General features: G+C 37.6%; 1 protein-coding gene across 24 annotated transcripts in view; it reads left to right on the forward strand.

Moving 5' to 3' along the window:
* The window catches only part of ptprsa (protein tyrosine phosphatase receptor type Sa), a 214,226-nt gene that overhangs the window by 137,565 nt on the left and 59,788 nt on the right, over positions 1–16,873 (forward strand). For 16 of the 24 annotated variants that reach the window (XM_017413357.3, XM_017413362.3, XM_017413361.3 and 13 more), the window contains 4 exons: positions 5,783–5,893; positions 8,220–8,231; positions 15,706–15,975; positions 16,143–16,724. In XM_017413357.3, the coding sequence (XP_017268846.1) occupies positions 5,783–5,893; positions 8,220–8,231; positions 15,706–15,975; positions 16,143–16,724 (975 nt within the window). The remainder of the gene's footprint in view (positions 1–5,782; positions 5,894–8,219; positions 8,232–15,705; positions 15,976–16,142; positions 16,725–16,873) is intronic. The other 8 variants (XM_017413359.3, XM_017413364.3, XM_017413369.3 and 5 more) reach the window with 1 other exon arrangement.

Raw genomic sequence — 16,873 nt, forward strand, 5'->3', positions numbered from 1 at the left:
TAAGTGTGTATCTCAGTTTGTCAGAATTGGTCATATGCGAGGGGACAGAATCAATGTTTTTGGTTTTCCAATTACAGTTTGCCACAGCCAAGGAGGTGACTCATTTTTTACTAGAATAAGGTTAAGGTTCTCCATCATCAGTCATCTATGAACATCATGAGGTTTTAGTCTAATTTTAAACCTTTTATTCTTTAAAGCCTTACTTATGAAAGACATAGCAAAAACCCTCCTCTCCTCTCTTTTTGTTTGATTAAGAGAGGCTCATAAATCATATTATGGTGAACAAAAGCAAGCGTTACTTATGAACTTTGTTTTGCATAATTACATAAGCTGCCTAAGGCTGTTTCTTCATAACACATTACCCTACTGCCCATACTAACTCGCCATTAGGAACATACGGCTTATATGTAAGAAGAACATGGATTCATACTTGGGCATAGTGCAAAAAAATTCACTGGAAAAGTTAGATTCTAAAAATGATTAAATAGCATTTATTTTACTTTTATTTTAAGCTGAGCAGGTGGTTACCTGAAGGTGCAAAACAGGTGTAAAGGTAGCAGAACACCATAGTTTTGTCATTACTAATTCCATAAGAGCGTTAAAAGCCAACAGATGGGCTCTGACAACTCCAGCGTCACACGTTGAGCTCCACGCTGCTGCGGTCACAGTGGAATGACCTTGGGGCTGTGACCGAGCATTGCCCGAGTGACAATGAGGACGCTGATGAAGAAGCGAGACAAAGAGAGTATGGCAAGTTCACATGAAGCTGCCATGAAGTGACAGTGGCTGTCTTCAGTCATGCAGCTATCAAAACCAAGGGTTTACTGCTGAACTTTTTAACCTCAAACTATACAGGGGCTCAGTAGCTTACAGTTTACTATCAACTAGTGGGGTTTTAATATGCATTTTTACAGTCACTGCGTTGCTCAATAACAATGACTGTATCTCAAAATATGTGTACGCTATTAAACAGACTTTCATGGTTTTTGGTGACCAATTTCCCTTTAAGAAAATTGAAGCACTAAAAAAATAAAAGTACTCTGCAGCTGTCTTTGCACTTAAGTAGGTATAATTTGTGTATGACAAACGTTATTATTTTTATGTATCCACTGATTCAGTAAGTTGCTAATTTGGAGCTGTAATTAGACTGTTGTGAGCTTTAGTGTGCACTGTTTGAGTGAGGAGAAATGACTGGAGAGAAGAAATGAGGGACTAATGAGAGCCATGATCTGAAAAAGAGAGATAAAATGATGAAAAGAGCAGCGTGCCACCAGCAGGCCTGAGTGGGGCGCAGAAGGAGCAAAAGGGAGGGAAAGAAAGAGTGAGACTTGGCCAGCCATTTTGTTGATCGCCTAAACAAATCAATCAAGGCCCGCTGGAGCAGACTAATTGAATTACACAAATGGGACTGGGGGGTGGGGGACCTGGGGTTGGGAGGGATGTGCACATGTTAAAGCTGCTATAAAGCAGCGATCAGGGTGGGCAGACCACAGCTTTAGGCGCTTTATGAAATTAATCATCTGTGCCAGCCCTTCTTTGCTTTTTTAAAAATTCCCTTTTCAACTTTTCTGCTTTTGCTTTCTTAATTGTGTCCTCACTTATTTATCTTACCTCCTTTTACTGTACTTGTTTTGGTCTGGTTCTATCATGTCATTATCATGTTGTGTAATTTGAAAGTTTCTTACAGAAGTGATATTCAAACTCTTATAAAAATGTTTACAAAATTTATTGTCCTAGGAGCAAAACTCTGCCTTTGAAGCAAATCTAAATTCTTCCAGTTTTTGACGTACAGAGATACAGACATGCCATTTTAAAATGAACCATTTATTTAAACAAACAAAACAAACAAACTTCTTTTCTGACACAGGTATTTGTTGAACCGTGGCACCTCGCTGCTTATAAGATCAGTTTGAGGCACACTTCTCTCTTAACCTGGGCAGCTGTCATGGCTAGGATAAATGTTCTAGACTCACTGCCCATTACGACCTTCTTTATTGAATGAATGAAGGCATTAAACATACTGCAGGACAGCCATGAGTGGGTAACAGTGGAGGTTGAAGGACGGGAGGGTTTGTAGGTATTCTGAATGAGATGAAGAGAAACAGGTCTAGATGGAAGATGATGTCATTACTATCAGTGGGTTTGTTTACCTGAATTGTAGCCACTCTATCTTCATGTCTGGATCCTTTTAGATTAGCAAAGAAAACGTATCTTAGCTGGGTAGCCCTTCTGAAGATTACTGGTAGTCATTGTAACCAGTAAGTAGACTGAAAGTCAGTTCAGTTCCAGGACATTTGAAGATTAATCTTCACTTTCGATTAGAATCCTTTAGTAGTCATGTCATTTTTAATGTGAGCTGAATAAAATATTTCTCTAAATAAGGGAACAAAGGATTTTATGGTTGATATGAAATACCTGTTTTCTTTTCTGAAAAACATATAAACTTCCAAAAAGAATTCTGATTCTAAAAAACAAAAACAAAAAAACTTGAGCAAATATTTTAAAAATATTTATTATTTAGACGAACTAGATCATAAAACAATTACTGTTTCTGTAATTACTTCAAGGCTTTTGTGCTATTTAGTTTATAACTGTAGTCATAGTTTTTTTTTCCTTTGGGTTGTGTCTGAAACAATTAATCAAAGTCAAAATGCTATGATGTCCTATGCTAGCCCTGGTTGGTGTTCAGGATGCTTTCCAAGTAAATTGTCAGTAACAGTTGTTGCTCATAATTGACACTGAAATCGAGCAAACCCAATGTTTATTTGGTATTTGTGAGTATTGTTCTTTTGTTATGAAACTCAGTAGCTGGAAAGAAGGACAACATCCCATTAAGCCCCATGTTGGACTCACTTAATAAGCACAATACAAACATTTGTGAGTCTTTATCAACAAACGCTCATGGTGTGAACACTCTGTGAATGGTTTTTATTGTGTTCATGAAAGATAATTTTAGCATTTATTCAATTTTTTATGGTTCCCTCTTTTTTCTGATAAAAGAGAAAAAAAATGCAACTGGCCACATGCGCGCTGGTTAGCCACAGGCTACCAGAGAAGACAGAACGCAATTATGCAAAACAGCGAGAGTCCAGTCGCTTAAAAAGAAGGAGACAAAAGGAAATGTTCGCAAAAAACACACGGGTGAATGCATGACCATGCTGCTGTTGTAGATATAGGATAGGAAGGGACATTTGTTTCATTTTGTATCTTAGATTTGTTGTCTTTAAAAATATTTTTTAATTAGTGGTTTTCTTTTATAGTTTGCTTTCATTTTAAATAACCAATTACATTAATGTGATGAGAATTTTTATTTTAGTAAACAAAATAAAAAGTTAGAACTCAGAGACAATATGGCAAAATGAAAGAAAAATATAAAAGAAGGAATATGTTACTATTATTACATGTCTAAAAAATGTACTTGAGAACATAGATATGGTCACCTGGTGAGAAACCTCCACAAAAGATGTTGAGCTACAAATGAAGCTTTCCCTGTCTGCTCAAACAAGCACATTTATATATATACACACACATACATGTACACACACACAGCAGTGCTTGTGGTTTAACAAAAGGAGCGTTAAAAATATTTCAAATTCAGGGGAGGAAGCCAATCTGACAAGCCGCTGGCAGAAATTTCTGGAACCGTCCACCTGGAGTTGAACTTCATACAGGTCTTACTTTGTGGTCTCAGCTTCTGAGCACATTCCAACCCACCTGCCACCATGTTGGCATTTGCTGTTCCAAGCGCACATCAAATAGATCCAAATCAGATGCTTGCATAAAGCCACAGCAAAAACTGCACCACCTGCAATCTGCAGGCAGATATTTTCATTTGGTTCATGAGCTGCATGCCAAGAACAGAGCCCTCTGAGTGATGAGGATGATCTGAGCTGGAAAGGGAAATGAAGAGAAAGTAAAGAAAAAAATTGGGGGCGTTATCGATTGTTGTAGCTTCAGGTTTGTTTTCTTCTCAAATATATTTGTACAGACCCAGAGGTCTAAAATACTCTTCCCTCTATTAGGCGACAAACCCAGGGAAAGCATGACTAATCTTTATAATTAACCAGGATCGATTGTCTCATTTGTGGATGAGCGGAAACATGTTATTTGACCAATGTTCCGCAGTTGTATCCTTGTACAACAATGTGTTCACTTGCAGATGTGATGGAGAAGGTTCTAGTATATTACAAAGCATTCAGGGCAGCTGCTGGCATATTGATGCTTCCTGGCTAAACGTTAACAAGCGACGGTGCCATGTTTGTCAGAGAGACCCGGGCTGCAATCTGTCTGCTGAGCCAGCCAGAAGCCCTAATGATATCATCAAGAAGTGCCGTCAACAGCACTCTAACAAGGAATGATCTGATGCCTGGTGTTTCACCTCCCTCCTTTGTCCCCTGATCCCTTTTGTCAGTGTTGCAGCTGAACGTTGGGGTTGTCTTTTATTATACACACAAGCAATAACATCTATATGGAGATAAGAAAAGGCGTGTGTTTGAGAAACAGAAGCACTGTGTGCATATAATAAAATAATGAGGTAGAGCAAATAGAGGTGCAGGTGTGTTGTAATTAAAAGATTGAGTGCTTTTACTTTTAATGCACTTGACTCTTATTAGGTACAGTGCCTATGAAAAGTCTTCACCCACCGTTTTACCCTTTTATTGCTATTATAAATCAGTCATGGTCAATATAAATTGGCCTTTTTAACAAAATAACAACAAAAATATGGTAAATATATATACATAATATAATACATAAATATATTATTTTAAATTATATAAATACACATGCAAACACAGGTAGCATGTTGCATACTTTACTTTAAAATGAAGTTATCTTCAAAAGAGTAATGCTCAACTTTGTACTACTTTTTTATTGAGGGGAAATGCTCCAGAGGTTTCCCGTCCTTCAGCCACCATACAGCTGACTGACAGTTCCCAGAAACAGCTAGGGGAATGACTCTGTGCACTCTATACAAGCAGAAAAAAAAACCCTCATTATTTCATTAAAAGAAGTTTAAACCACATAAAAATAAATAATAAATAAACCGTGGTACAACGGAAACTGCCCAGTGTCTAAATCTCAATAACAGCTAAAAACAACACAATCTCCAAAGTTATTAATTGCATTAATGCTTGTCCATATATTGTTGTTCTCATGAGAAGGTATCACACAGTTCCAGAAGGGTTAGAGTGTAACGATACACCGTGCCAATGCTCATTTGGACATGAACTGCTGTTTATATATGTGTATTTTTTCCCATGACCCCTCCTCCCTTCTGCACACACAGACTCTCTCTTGGTAACTTTCAGGAAGATGATAATTTTCTAATTTCACAGAGTTTACAAGATCATCTCAACACTCTCCCTCTCCATTACATTTCATCACACTCTTTTTACTCTGTGGCTGCTTTTTGCAAAAGATCTCTGTTCTTAGATGAGTTGCAAGCACCAACATGGCTGCAAATACACTGTGACTGATTCAGTTCACATTTTGATTTATTTAACTCCCTCTCTTTTTGTCAACGGGTGGTTGAGGCTGGAGTGGAACTTGGTTAGTCATGCCTGTCTGCGTAACCATTGCTGGGATAAATGGTTCTTTATGAAATGACCATGAGAAATTTGAGAAACTCACCATTAAAAAGATTGTTTGACTTCTTCATGCCTATTCGCTGTCAGATTGACTAATCGTTTCCTTCTTGCTCTTTTTTTTTTCCTCTGTTTCTTTTTTTCTCTGTTTCTTTCCCCCTCCATCTTGTCTTTGTTGAACTGTGTCATTTCCCCAGGTGCCTTGCAGATTGAGAACAGTGAGGAGACAGACCAGGGGAAGTACGAGTGCGTGGCGTCTAACGTGGAAGGCGTGCGCTACTCGTCCCCCGCTAACCTTTATGTGCGAGGTAGGGAACAACCCGGTCCCAGAACCAGGCCAAAAACCCCAAATAAAATTTTAAACATTACTCATTATAATTAAAATGTTTTAGAAATGCAGCTCCACCTTAAGTAGCATTACTGTTCAGCTTAACTATTATTTTCATTCAGTCCCGTTCTAGTCCAGCTGTATTTTCACAAACTGTTTCAAAATAATGCCCAAGTAATATAAACATTTTTATAGTATTGCCTTCCAATATTTGTAATTTCTTATGCAATGAAACTTCCAAATGTAAAACTATAAATTGACCTACTAATGTTTTTCTCTGTTATGCTGTTATGCTCCATTTTGTCTTTCAATGCCCTCCCCTACTCACTTGGAAGGAAATGTGTAGTGCAACGAGCTGTATGTCTTTACTTTATCAATTGCAAAGACCTTTTACCTGTAACTGTCTGCCCCTACATGAAAGTTGGAACCCCCCTAAAAATGTCTGGAAAGACTTCGTTTCTATGAGGTTTTTTTACAGGTAAAGGAGCGCAACGGTAAGTTGTGATTTTGATTGAGTGGCTAGGTAACATTGCCCACCAATCAAAATCTCTCCTCCTTTGGCTTTCTCTATATGGGGGAAGAAACCCAAAAGAAAATGTGGTTTCTCACACACGCACATTTACACACATATACACACCCACACACACAAAATATCTGTTGCATAGATTATAAACCGTATACTTCCTCTACTTCTGGCTCATGCTGCTTGGAGCATAAATCTATAGTGCTTCTCTGTTTCTGCTTTGCTGTATTATCTTTAAAGGCTTTAGCAGTCGGTAGTTATTTTGGCTGGCATGTTCCAGCAAAGTGAAGATATAAAAAACAATCAGTTGTAGGGACCAGGGACTTTCATAGGAAAAAGACAATAAAGACAAAAGCCTATCCTCAACCACTAATGCTAAATGACAATGAATCCCTGTTGCGGGAGCTTTAATAAATTGAAGCAGATGCATTTTCGGCATGTATTATTTATATTGTGCATATTAAATAAAGATGCCTTGGTATCTACTCAGTTTGTTCCCTCTGCTGTGTACCAAATAACTTTGTTCCCAATAAATAATTCACTACTCTGACATTATAAAATGGGTCAGGGAGCTGCTTTTTCATTATTATTGCTATCATCGTACTCAGTGAAATAGAAGCACCGAGAAGAAAATTTCAACTGCGGGGAGCTGAAGGTTAAAAAAATGCTTCATCAAGAATAGTGTCTTTTCTTGCCAACATTCATCCTGGAGGCTTTAGCTGTCTCTGTTGTGATTCAGTGAGAAGTAGCAAAATGGTAGAAGTTAAATGATTTATTGGAAATTATGGTCAAGCCTCTACAAAAATCATTAAAAAGAAATGATGGGAACACTTAATGGATACAGCGCTGGGATGCTTAGCATTTGTTTGCTTAAAAAGAAATAACATGTAAAAAGAAATAGCAGGTGTACCTTGATATCATTTCCAACTATTTGTTCAGTTTACCATGAACACTGGCTCCATGAGCATGCAATGAAAAGAGTACACAAGCTTCATAATTACTCAAGTACCTTCACACTATGTACCACACTTGTTATGCTGTGATGGTGTCAATCTTTGTTTGTTTTCAGTTTAACTTTTGTCAATTTATTCTGATACTTGATGTTGACTATGTTTTGTTCACAAAGCAAAATGCACTTGAGATTAGCAGCTGTGGTAAGTCATCATTTATGACAGGGAAAAATTATTGGATATTTGGCATACTGTACTGAAGCGAAAACGAGTATTATCCAAACATAAACCAAATTGAAATTTTTGCACATTGGCCTCTTAAAACGTTGACTTTAAAAGTTTTAAACTGCAGCTGCTAATTTTCTCCCAAACTGTGTCTTTTTTGTTTTCTTTTCAATCTCTCATTAGTTTTTCTTTATTTTTTCTTGATTTGGTTTCTTTCTCTACTAAAAGCAAATTCGGCCACCACAGGAGCCTCTGCTTGTGGCCATAAGAGCTTGTAAAATTTTTGAATTATGAGTATGGCACGCTTGATTTGACTCCAGTGGCGCCTCAATACTTTTTCCCTAGTAGGCAGCAGAGCGACCACTGGGGTGAATCTGATTGTTTTGGTTCAAAGTTTATTTCAACGGGGAGGGCAGGCAAGTGTACTTTGAAGATGGGTGTTACTGATAGCAGGTACAAGAGAAAGGGAAGAAGGGAAAAAGAGAAAAGGGAAATGTAGCTGCAGCTAAACACCTTGAGGTGGCTTTTTTTACTCTCTCTGTGTTTCCCCTATTTTTCTCTTCTCCTCATGTCATTGTGTTCTGCATCAACCCCTTTACATCCCTCAGAGCTTCGAGAAGGTTGGTGTGTTTTTTCTTTTTTACTTTTTTTAACCCACATTTGAAAAAAAGAATCAACATGTTGAAAAACAATAGCTGTATTTGCCTTTTGCAGAGCTCGATTAAATACTAATTTGAAAAAAACTAAAGTACAGTTAAACCAAACTGCTAAATGATTATAATATTTTTTTTATTTATTTCCAAAGAAGAAATGATGAAAGCAAACCCGATTAGTTCGGGTCTTGTTAATTTACTTTTATGTTTGCATTGTGGGGCTTTTTCACGTTTTGCATCCTTTGGTATTGCTTTTGCACCAAAAAGCTTTCTTGCACGTGTTGTCATGGAAATCCAGCACGTGAAAATAACGGGACCTGTTGCATGATGGGAGAATGTAACTGCGCTTGCATGCCTGTGCAAAATCCCTTTGGCCCCAATGGTCTTTTTCTTTCTGCATTCCTTGTGTTTTGTTCAGTTCCTTCTTTTTTCTTTCTTGGTTTTCTAAATGTTTTTTCCTCACACACTCCTTTGTTGGCTTACCTTAATTTAAGTTGATTTTTGTGTTGTGACAACGGCGTTGTATTAGTGTGTATTTTTATTTATTTATTTTTTAGTTTCTGTTCTTTTTTTTGTTAAAAGGTTTGTCTTGTTTGTGGTTCATTAGTTTGTAAGTTTTCTGTTCCTTTTTTCAATCTGATGCTGCTCTGCTTCTTGAGTCTTGGAGTTTAGATGCAAATGCCGAATGAAATAATAAGTGTGTATACAGCCAGTGTTCCTGTCATCTTGTTTATGTTGATCCATTACTGAAAAAGTTAGACCTGATTGGGTTCCATGATGATCTTAGCCTGCCATCAAGCGACACCAATTACGGGGTTGTGCAGATCAATAACAATAGAATGACTTCAGTATCACGTTTGCTGTTGCCAAACGAGTGCTGAAGGATACAGAGCTTTTTTGTTTTACAGCACCAGCTAAATGCGATTGGATTTGTTGAATGGTGCCTGGTTATATTTTCTCAAAATTATGTCACACAATCAAATTGTAATAAAGGGCTCTAAAATCCTTCTTTTTTGTTTTCACATGCACACACCTTATGGAACAGAACTAAATGTCTAGTTGATTTGACTAAAATAATAAAAGTATTTTTATTGCTCATGTTGTAGACTTTGAGCATAAGGAAATCCCGCTAAATACATTGGAGAATAATGTAAACTGCTTTATATTTCACTTGTTCTGAACCATGTCACCCACTGTAGAGTTTCTTTGTAAATTGTTCAACTTCAATAGAATATATTAAATTCATGTTTCAAATTTTGTCACTAGGTGTGTTGCGAGTATTTCTGCTATATTTAAGAACTCAGGTGTAAATTTCTCCTTGATTCGACATAACAACACTCTTCTTCTATTAGCCATTTTTAAAAGCATTTATAGGATTTGTATGGTTACCTATGAAATTCTGTAGAAGTCAAACCAGAAAAGGCCAATGTTCAGACTGCACACTATTTAGCAGTGCTGGACACTATTTAGCGATTTTCATGCTTCGATTACGCATTCATAGAAGTGTTTACTTTTTCCCAGTATGACTGTAACCTGAATTTCAAGTGGGCTTTTTGTCAGGTCACTACAAAGCCATTTAAGTAGTTAAAGTTTAAACTATCTTATGTCCCCACACACTACCAAGATCAATCCCATGAGAAAACATTTAAAGCCAGCACTAGTTCTTAGCCCTAAGCAATCATGTTATTTGTCATTTATTCTAATCACCCGAGTAACATCATTTGATTTCAAATCTTTTTATAAGGCAAACACATCACCCTTTATGATCAATCAGTTACCCACTACCCGCACACTCACAAGCACACAAAAAGATTGCAATGCCTCTATGCACCAATAGGCTGTCATCAAAAATTGAAAAGGCTTTTCTCCATTAAGTACTGATCAGAAATTGTGGACAAATCTCAAATAAATTAAGCCACAATAATAATTGACATTACTATTAAATTTCAATTTTGATTTATGCAAATGACATTGATACAGAAAGACTGTGCTGTTATATATGCATGTGCATGTTTACTCTTCTACGATGAGATTTGCTTGTTTGTAAATGTGCTTGCATGTCCTGCTATGCATTTCTGTGTGATGTTGAGAAAGAAAGCTAGATTACACCTTATGTTCTCACTGGCCAAAGCAAATTCCTGCCATCTCTATTAGATGTTTGTCTTAAGGAGTCTGAAAAATAATAACCATCCTTCAAAAAGTGGCATTTTCATCAAAAATGCATTAATGTATCATACAAAACATGTTTCATTACTTATTCTTATAACGCAAGCATAATTTCACTCGTAGGTTGCGCTGAAAAGGACACCAAAATGGTGGAATGTACTTGCAGTATCATTTGGCTTTTTGTCATGTAAGACAACAGAAATAAAAGTGATAAGTACTAAATTTCCCTGAATACACTGCTTGTTACTATGAGATACCCCTGCTACGACTCCTGTCACTTTTCTTTAAGTAATAATTTCCATTTTTATGAACCACCCATAGTGACTGTTTAGCATTGCACAGCCAAGGTATGTTAATACTGCCCGACCCCTGTGGCTTAAATGTAAATGCCGCAGGACTCACCCAGCAAGTGTGACTAAAGGATCTCCATACTGTGCCTGTGTCCTCAGGCAGCAAGAGGGTGTAATCTCAGCTTCAAGGTGACACTAAAGGCTGCACATTATTTTGGCTTCCCCCTTCATTTTGGGGCAGCAAAATCTGCCTCACCAAAATGGCCAATAATGTCCACCTTCTGACCTCAGTTTCGTTTTTGTTTTCTTGTTTGTTTGTTTTTTTTTAGCACAAATCCCTCTACAACACTACCTATTATTAGAGTTAGTGCAGTACTCTGGCATTCTCTCTCGACCGCTTCCCACCTTGTCCAGTGTACGGCTTCTTGTCTTTCTCTCCACATTGGGGCTTGAAACAAGATTCTATATTGTTATTAGATCACATTTGTTTTTCCCTCTCAAATCCAAATGGACCGGCTGGGCTCCTGGTCTCTGTGAATGAGGAGCGTGTCCATGCAATTGGGATTCTTTATACTTTAATGTTCTTTTTTCTTCAGTCTCAGTGCATTTTTAATGTATGATAGAAGAGGGTGTCATCTTTGTATATACACATAACAGATTGTTCAGGTTTTCCAAACTACTGACGTGACAGTTTGATTGAACATTAAGTCATATCATTCAGACCTGTGTTCACAGTATGGTAACTCATTTACATGTGATACATGTAGATGCACAGTTGACCAAAGTTGCTTCTGGATTTTAAGATTCTTAAATTTCTCTTCCAGTATTGAGTATAGTATTCTCCAGCATCAACTGAGTTCTCAACATAGGGTTGCAATGAAAGACCTGCGGTATTAAGGTTTACTATTCGACACATTGATTACTGTTTACAAAAAGACTCCCCATATTTTTTTTGTTCATTTCATCATTTTCACAAACTTCAGTTGGATCAACTGATTACTAAGTTGCTATATATCAAAAAGTCTTAAAAGCAAAGAAGTACATTTGTATTGATTTAGTTAGTTGTATATTTCAAATCCATTCCCATAGCCTAATGTTACCAACATTTCTCAAAGCTATCTAGAAACATCTTCCTATGGGGAAACCTCATTCACTTAACCACTTCAGCTCCCGGTCCATTGGCTAATCTAAGCCCCAGGGAGAGAAGATCACCCTCAGACAAACTTTGATTGAATGTTTCCCCGAAAAAAACAACAACAATCTTTTTTGTCCTATTTTGGATTGGAAGATAAATTCAAGAGAACACTAGAAAATGAAAAACATCTAATAGTATTGATGCAAACCTCTTTGTGAACACAGCTGCACTCTGGTACTGTCTTTGCTGTTCGGATGTAGTTTGTTTTTGTGAATTTGTTCAGTTTCATTTGTTTCTTTTTGTTTGGTTTTGTGAGTGTGTGTCTGGAGCTATGCTATATTTAGTAATAAATGGCATGCTTGGATGGGCTTGGGTGACATTTTTTGGATTGTATTGGTTCTCTGGTGTTTGCCCTAGTGGATGAGGGCACACCTTTATAAGTCACTCATGCCAAAGCCACAACCATGCATGTCTGTGTGAAGAATGGGCTGCCCTTTCACCTTTGTTGGTTAGTAAGGTGCGTTCTGCCAAATTTGTAATGCAGCAATACAGTATATTTTTGTCCCATTATAATGGGATTTTTCTTCTTTTTTTTCTATTTTTTTCTTTTTAGAATATCTCCTAGAGTCATTAAATATGACTGTCTTTAATGAAACAAAGCATATCTTAACCAAGAGGTCATTTATTAAAAGCTATAATTGCTTCTTATCTGGATAGTTGAATTTTTTTAAGAACTTTCTTGAGAATCACAATTGACCATTTTTCTTGATACGTTTTTACTGTGCATATTTTTCCTTTTTTGTAATAAGTATTTCTTCAAAGGTTAGCTCTGAACTTTTTGCCCTCAAGGTCAGGTCATGTTATGCCCTGAGTAGCAAAGTAATTGACATTACCAGTGGATACTTGAGAGTATGCATACAGAGTAGTTCAGAGGATGACAGATCAAAAACACCAGCCATGGTCCCCATCTGAGCTTCCCTACCCCTGTAACTGGAATTGACCGGTGTTTTTTAATCTTTTGACATGTAAGACAGTATTCAGTTTTATGACTTAATATGAATTGGCTTTCAAAAGAAATAACACCAGATGTCTTTTACCACTCTTATAATTCCATGTAATCTCACGATGTTTTTACCAAAAAGCTTCCCCCCCTGTAGTCTGGATGTCTGCATTTGCAGTAACTTATGATCATTTCATTAGGTGTCAACCTTCAGGTAAAAGAAAGAAAACCTCAGAATTTGTGTAGTGTATTTCTTCCGGAGTTTTGTGGAGAAATTAACCATGCAACGATCATATGAATCCCATTTGGATCGACACGGTGTATTCTGGGATCCTAGTTTTTCTTGTGAGGTCCTTTTCAGTCTTCCCCGATCCCCGTCTCTGTTCCTTCTTAGTCCTCCCTTACAAACATGTAACATCCAAGTCTTTGAGTTACATTTGCACTAAGGTCCAGTGTTTAAGGTGGGGAGGAGGGAACATGTACCTGATTCTTGATTTTTAAGCCCCAGTGTGTGAGACCTCCAAACCAACTTTAAGCCATAATCTTTTGTTTTTGTTTTGTTTGTCTCTTTATTTTTATTTACAGTCGCAATAACTTATTCTATTCTCCATATATATCCTCCTTCTCCTTCCCCCCCTTTTCCAACAACCTGAACCCTCCCCTTCCTTGTTGCGTATTGTACAGTATGTCTGCGTGTCCATTTGTTTTCCTTTGTCTTGTCTGCTGTCTTGCTGCTTGAGTCTGCATTGTGTCTTGTCTCTCAGCCATTTTCTTTCTTGTTTTGTCTGTCTCTATAGTCATCTCTTCCATTTAGTTCATCATATTTATACTTTTTTATCTTCACTTCTTCTCTCTTTTTAACTTCTGCATCCCAACAAACACTTTGACATAGAAAGAAATGTAGCTATTGTGCATTGGGCTCCTGTTATAGAGCACAATAATGTAAACTTTTTTGGGTTTGTTTATTTTATTTATTTATTTTTTTGTGTATTTGTTTTGTTTACTTTTCAGTGAGTCCACACATTTTTTGCACATAGTTTTATTTATTTTTTTACTCCAAGACCCTTTCTTTGTGTTCAAATATGGAAAACATCTTTATAAATTATTAGTTCCTAATGTTTTAAAATAACATGAGTGATGTCTAACCAGGCATGTAATAATTAGGGGATACTGTTGAATTAACTTAACTCAGACATTTAAAACAAATACATTATATAAACCTTTGAAAATGTCATTTGGGTAGTGATTTATGTTAGCCACCTCTTGCATTTCATTGCCTGTCAGGTGCTTGCTGGGATGCCTGTCATGAACACAGTAGTTCCTTTGTTAAATCATACTCTTTCACTCTATATATCTCTTGCATACTGTACATACACACACTCATGTCTACAGAAATGCAAAAATATACACATACAAATACACTCTACCTGTCACATCCTTCCTCTGCGTCTAAGGTTTATTACCCTTCCACTTCAATTTTCAGTCCTATCCATGGCTTTAGAGGTTCTCTGTCTCCTTCTGATATCTGGCATTCAGCCCTTATTCATCTTTATTCCCCTTTCTTTCCATATCTTTTTCTTTTCCTCTGAATTTTCTACTCACTGTTGATCCAATTCTGTTTCTTTACTCCTACACTCTGTGACAGTTAGCTTTCTAGCTACAATTGCTATAATTTATTTATTTTTTTCTGTGTATTTCTAGGCACACTCCTTGTTCCTCAGTACTTATTTTGTGTTACCCGGGACTGCGATGTGACAATGTGCCATCATCACATTTTGTCACATTAGCTGAAGAAAAACAAAGTTTACACAGCACTGAAACGGGTTACCCCCTGCCCCATTTACCCTCCTCCAGCCTTCCCTGCTCTTTTTCTTCCTCTGTCAGTCTTTGCTACACTGTACTCTTTCCCCTATCCTTTCCTCAGTCCCTCCTCTATCTTGTACTTCTGTTTTTTCTCTCCAGTCGTCTTTTGTCTGGGCATGCTAGCGACCCTTCAGTTATATTCCTCTATGCATTTTATCTCAAGTTTTATATCTGATTTTGTTATCATTTACTCCTTAATTTACCTCGATCTATTTATGCATGCTGTCTGTGAAACTGATAGCTGCATCTATCAATGGAACCGTGTCAGATCTTAATAAGGCTTTGTCCAGTGGATCTACCCTGAACCACAAAAATCTGATTAAAGTTTCTCATCTTTAAGATTGCAAGAATGTAGAGACATGTGTTAAGTGAAAATGTGTGCTAGAATGTAGTTAGAGACCTTATAGAGATGGTCAATAGTTCAGTAACCCTACACTTCCTGTGCTGTGGGAGAAGCCTGCAATGGCCTACTTCCTGTTTGGCATGAGTTTCTGAGAGGACAGGAAGTTTCAGGTTGCCCTGTTGGGCTTATGTGATGGAATTATCACATAGCCTTTACAACACACTTTTTGTATTTTGAGATCAGGTAATGCTGTTGTTGTCTATATGTCAGCAGTTCAGTCCCCAAAGATGAGAAACTCGTAATAGATTTTTGTGACTTTAATTGTGCTGTGATGGGTCAAATATTGGTCAATGGAACCTTGTTGCTATGAATCGTTGCTTAACTGTAAATCTATATTGTTGTTGAAGCAATTCTGTTAGTTTAGTTATTTTTCATTTTTTGTAATTTTTTATGTTCTTAACAGTCTAGTTTTTTTTAATTTTTTGTTTAAGTTTACATTTACCATGTTGAACCTTTTGTGTTAGATATTTCCTCGAGAATGGTCCATATTCATCGGCCTCTCTTGTTACTTCTCTTTTTTTCCTCTTCATTTTGACTCTTGCCCTCTTTTGTCATCCTCTCCTCTTCCTCATGCTTTCTCCCAGTACGGCGGGTGCCTCCTCGTTTCTCCATTCCACCAACGAGTCAAGAAATAATGCCAGGTGGCAGTGTGAACATAACATGCGTGGCAGTGGGGTCACCCATGCCTTATGTCAAGTGGATGCTGAACGCTGAGGATCTGACACCAGAGGATGAGATGCCAGTTGGCAGAAATGTTCTTGAACTGAGCAGCGTTCGTGAGTCAGCCAACTATACCTGCGTGGCCATGAGCAGCCTTGGCATTATTGAAGCTGTGGCACAGATTACTGTCAAATGTAAGCAATAACTGTATTTGACTGTTGTAGAGATCTTAGATAGATCTTATTTTCAGTCTGTCCTGTTTTTGGTTTGTTAAAAAATAATGACATGATATTTTATTTTTGCTACAAAATGTATCAGAAATGAATGTTCTCTTCTTTTTTCTGTCATGTCCTCACAACAGCTCTCCCCAAGCCTCCAGGTACCCCTGTGGTCACTGAAACCACAGCCACCAGTGTTACTATTACCTGGGACTCAGGAAACCCAGACCCAGTAACGTACTACATCATACAGTACAGGGCCAAGTCTCCAGACAGCAAGTATGAGACTGTGGAAGATATCACTACTACACGTTACAGTATAGGTGGGCTCTATCCAAACACAGAGTATGAAATCCGTGTGTCAGCCGTCAACACAATTGGACAGGGTCCTCCCAGTGAGCCAGTTGAAACTCGTACTGGTGAGCAAGCCCCTGCAAGCCCACCAAGAAACATTAGAGCCCAAATTCTTCCTCAAAACACAATGATGGTGCAGTGGGAAGAGCCAGAGGAGCCCAATGGGCAGATCAAGGGCTATCGGGTTTATTACACTATGGATAACTCACAGCCCATGAGTCACTGGCAGATCCATAATGTCCAGGACAGCATCATCACCACTATCCAGAGCCTAGTTCCTGAAGAGACATACACAATCAAAGTTCTTGCGTTCACCTCTGTCGGCGATGGACCTTTCTCAGAACCTATACATGTCAAAGTACTCCAAGGAGGTATGGATAATAAGACTGGTTGTAAAGATTAATAAATGATGTTGAAACTACTGTAAAATGAAATGATAGAATAACTATGATACAAATTTTTCTGTTGAATTTAGTAAATAATGTCCATTTGCATTGTTTTCACAATGTAGCCCTCACAC

Source organism: Kryptolebias marmoratus, linkage group LG24, assembly GCF_001649575.2.
Source record: "Kryptolebias marmoratus isolate JLee-2015 linkage group LG24, ASM164957v2, whole genome shotgun sequence".
NCBI lineage: Eukaryota > Metazoa > Chordata > Actinopteri > Cyprinodontiformes > Rivulidae > Kryptolebias > Kryptolebias marmoratus.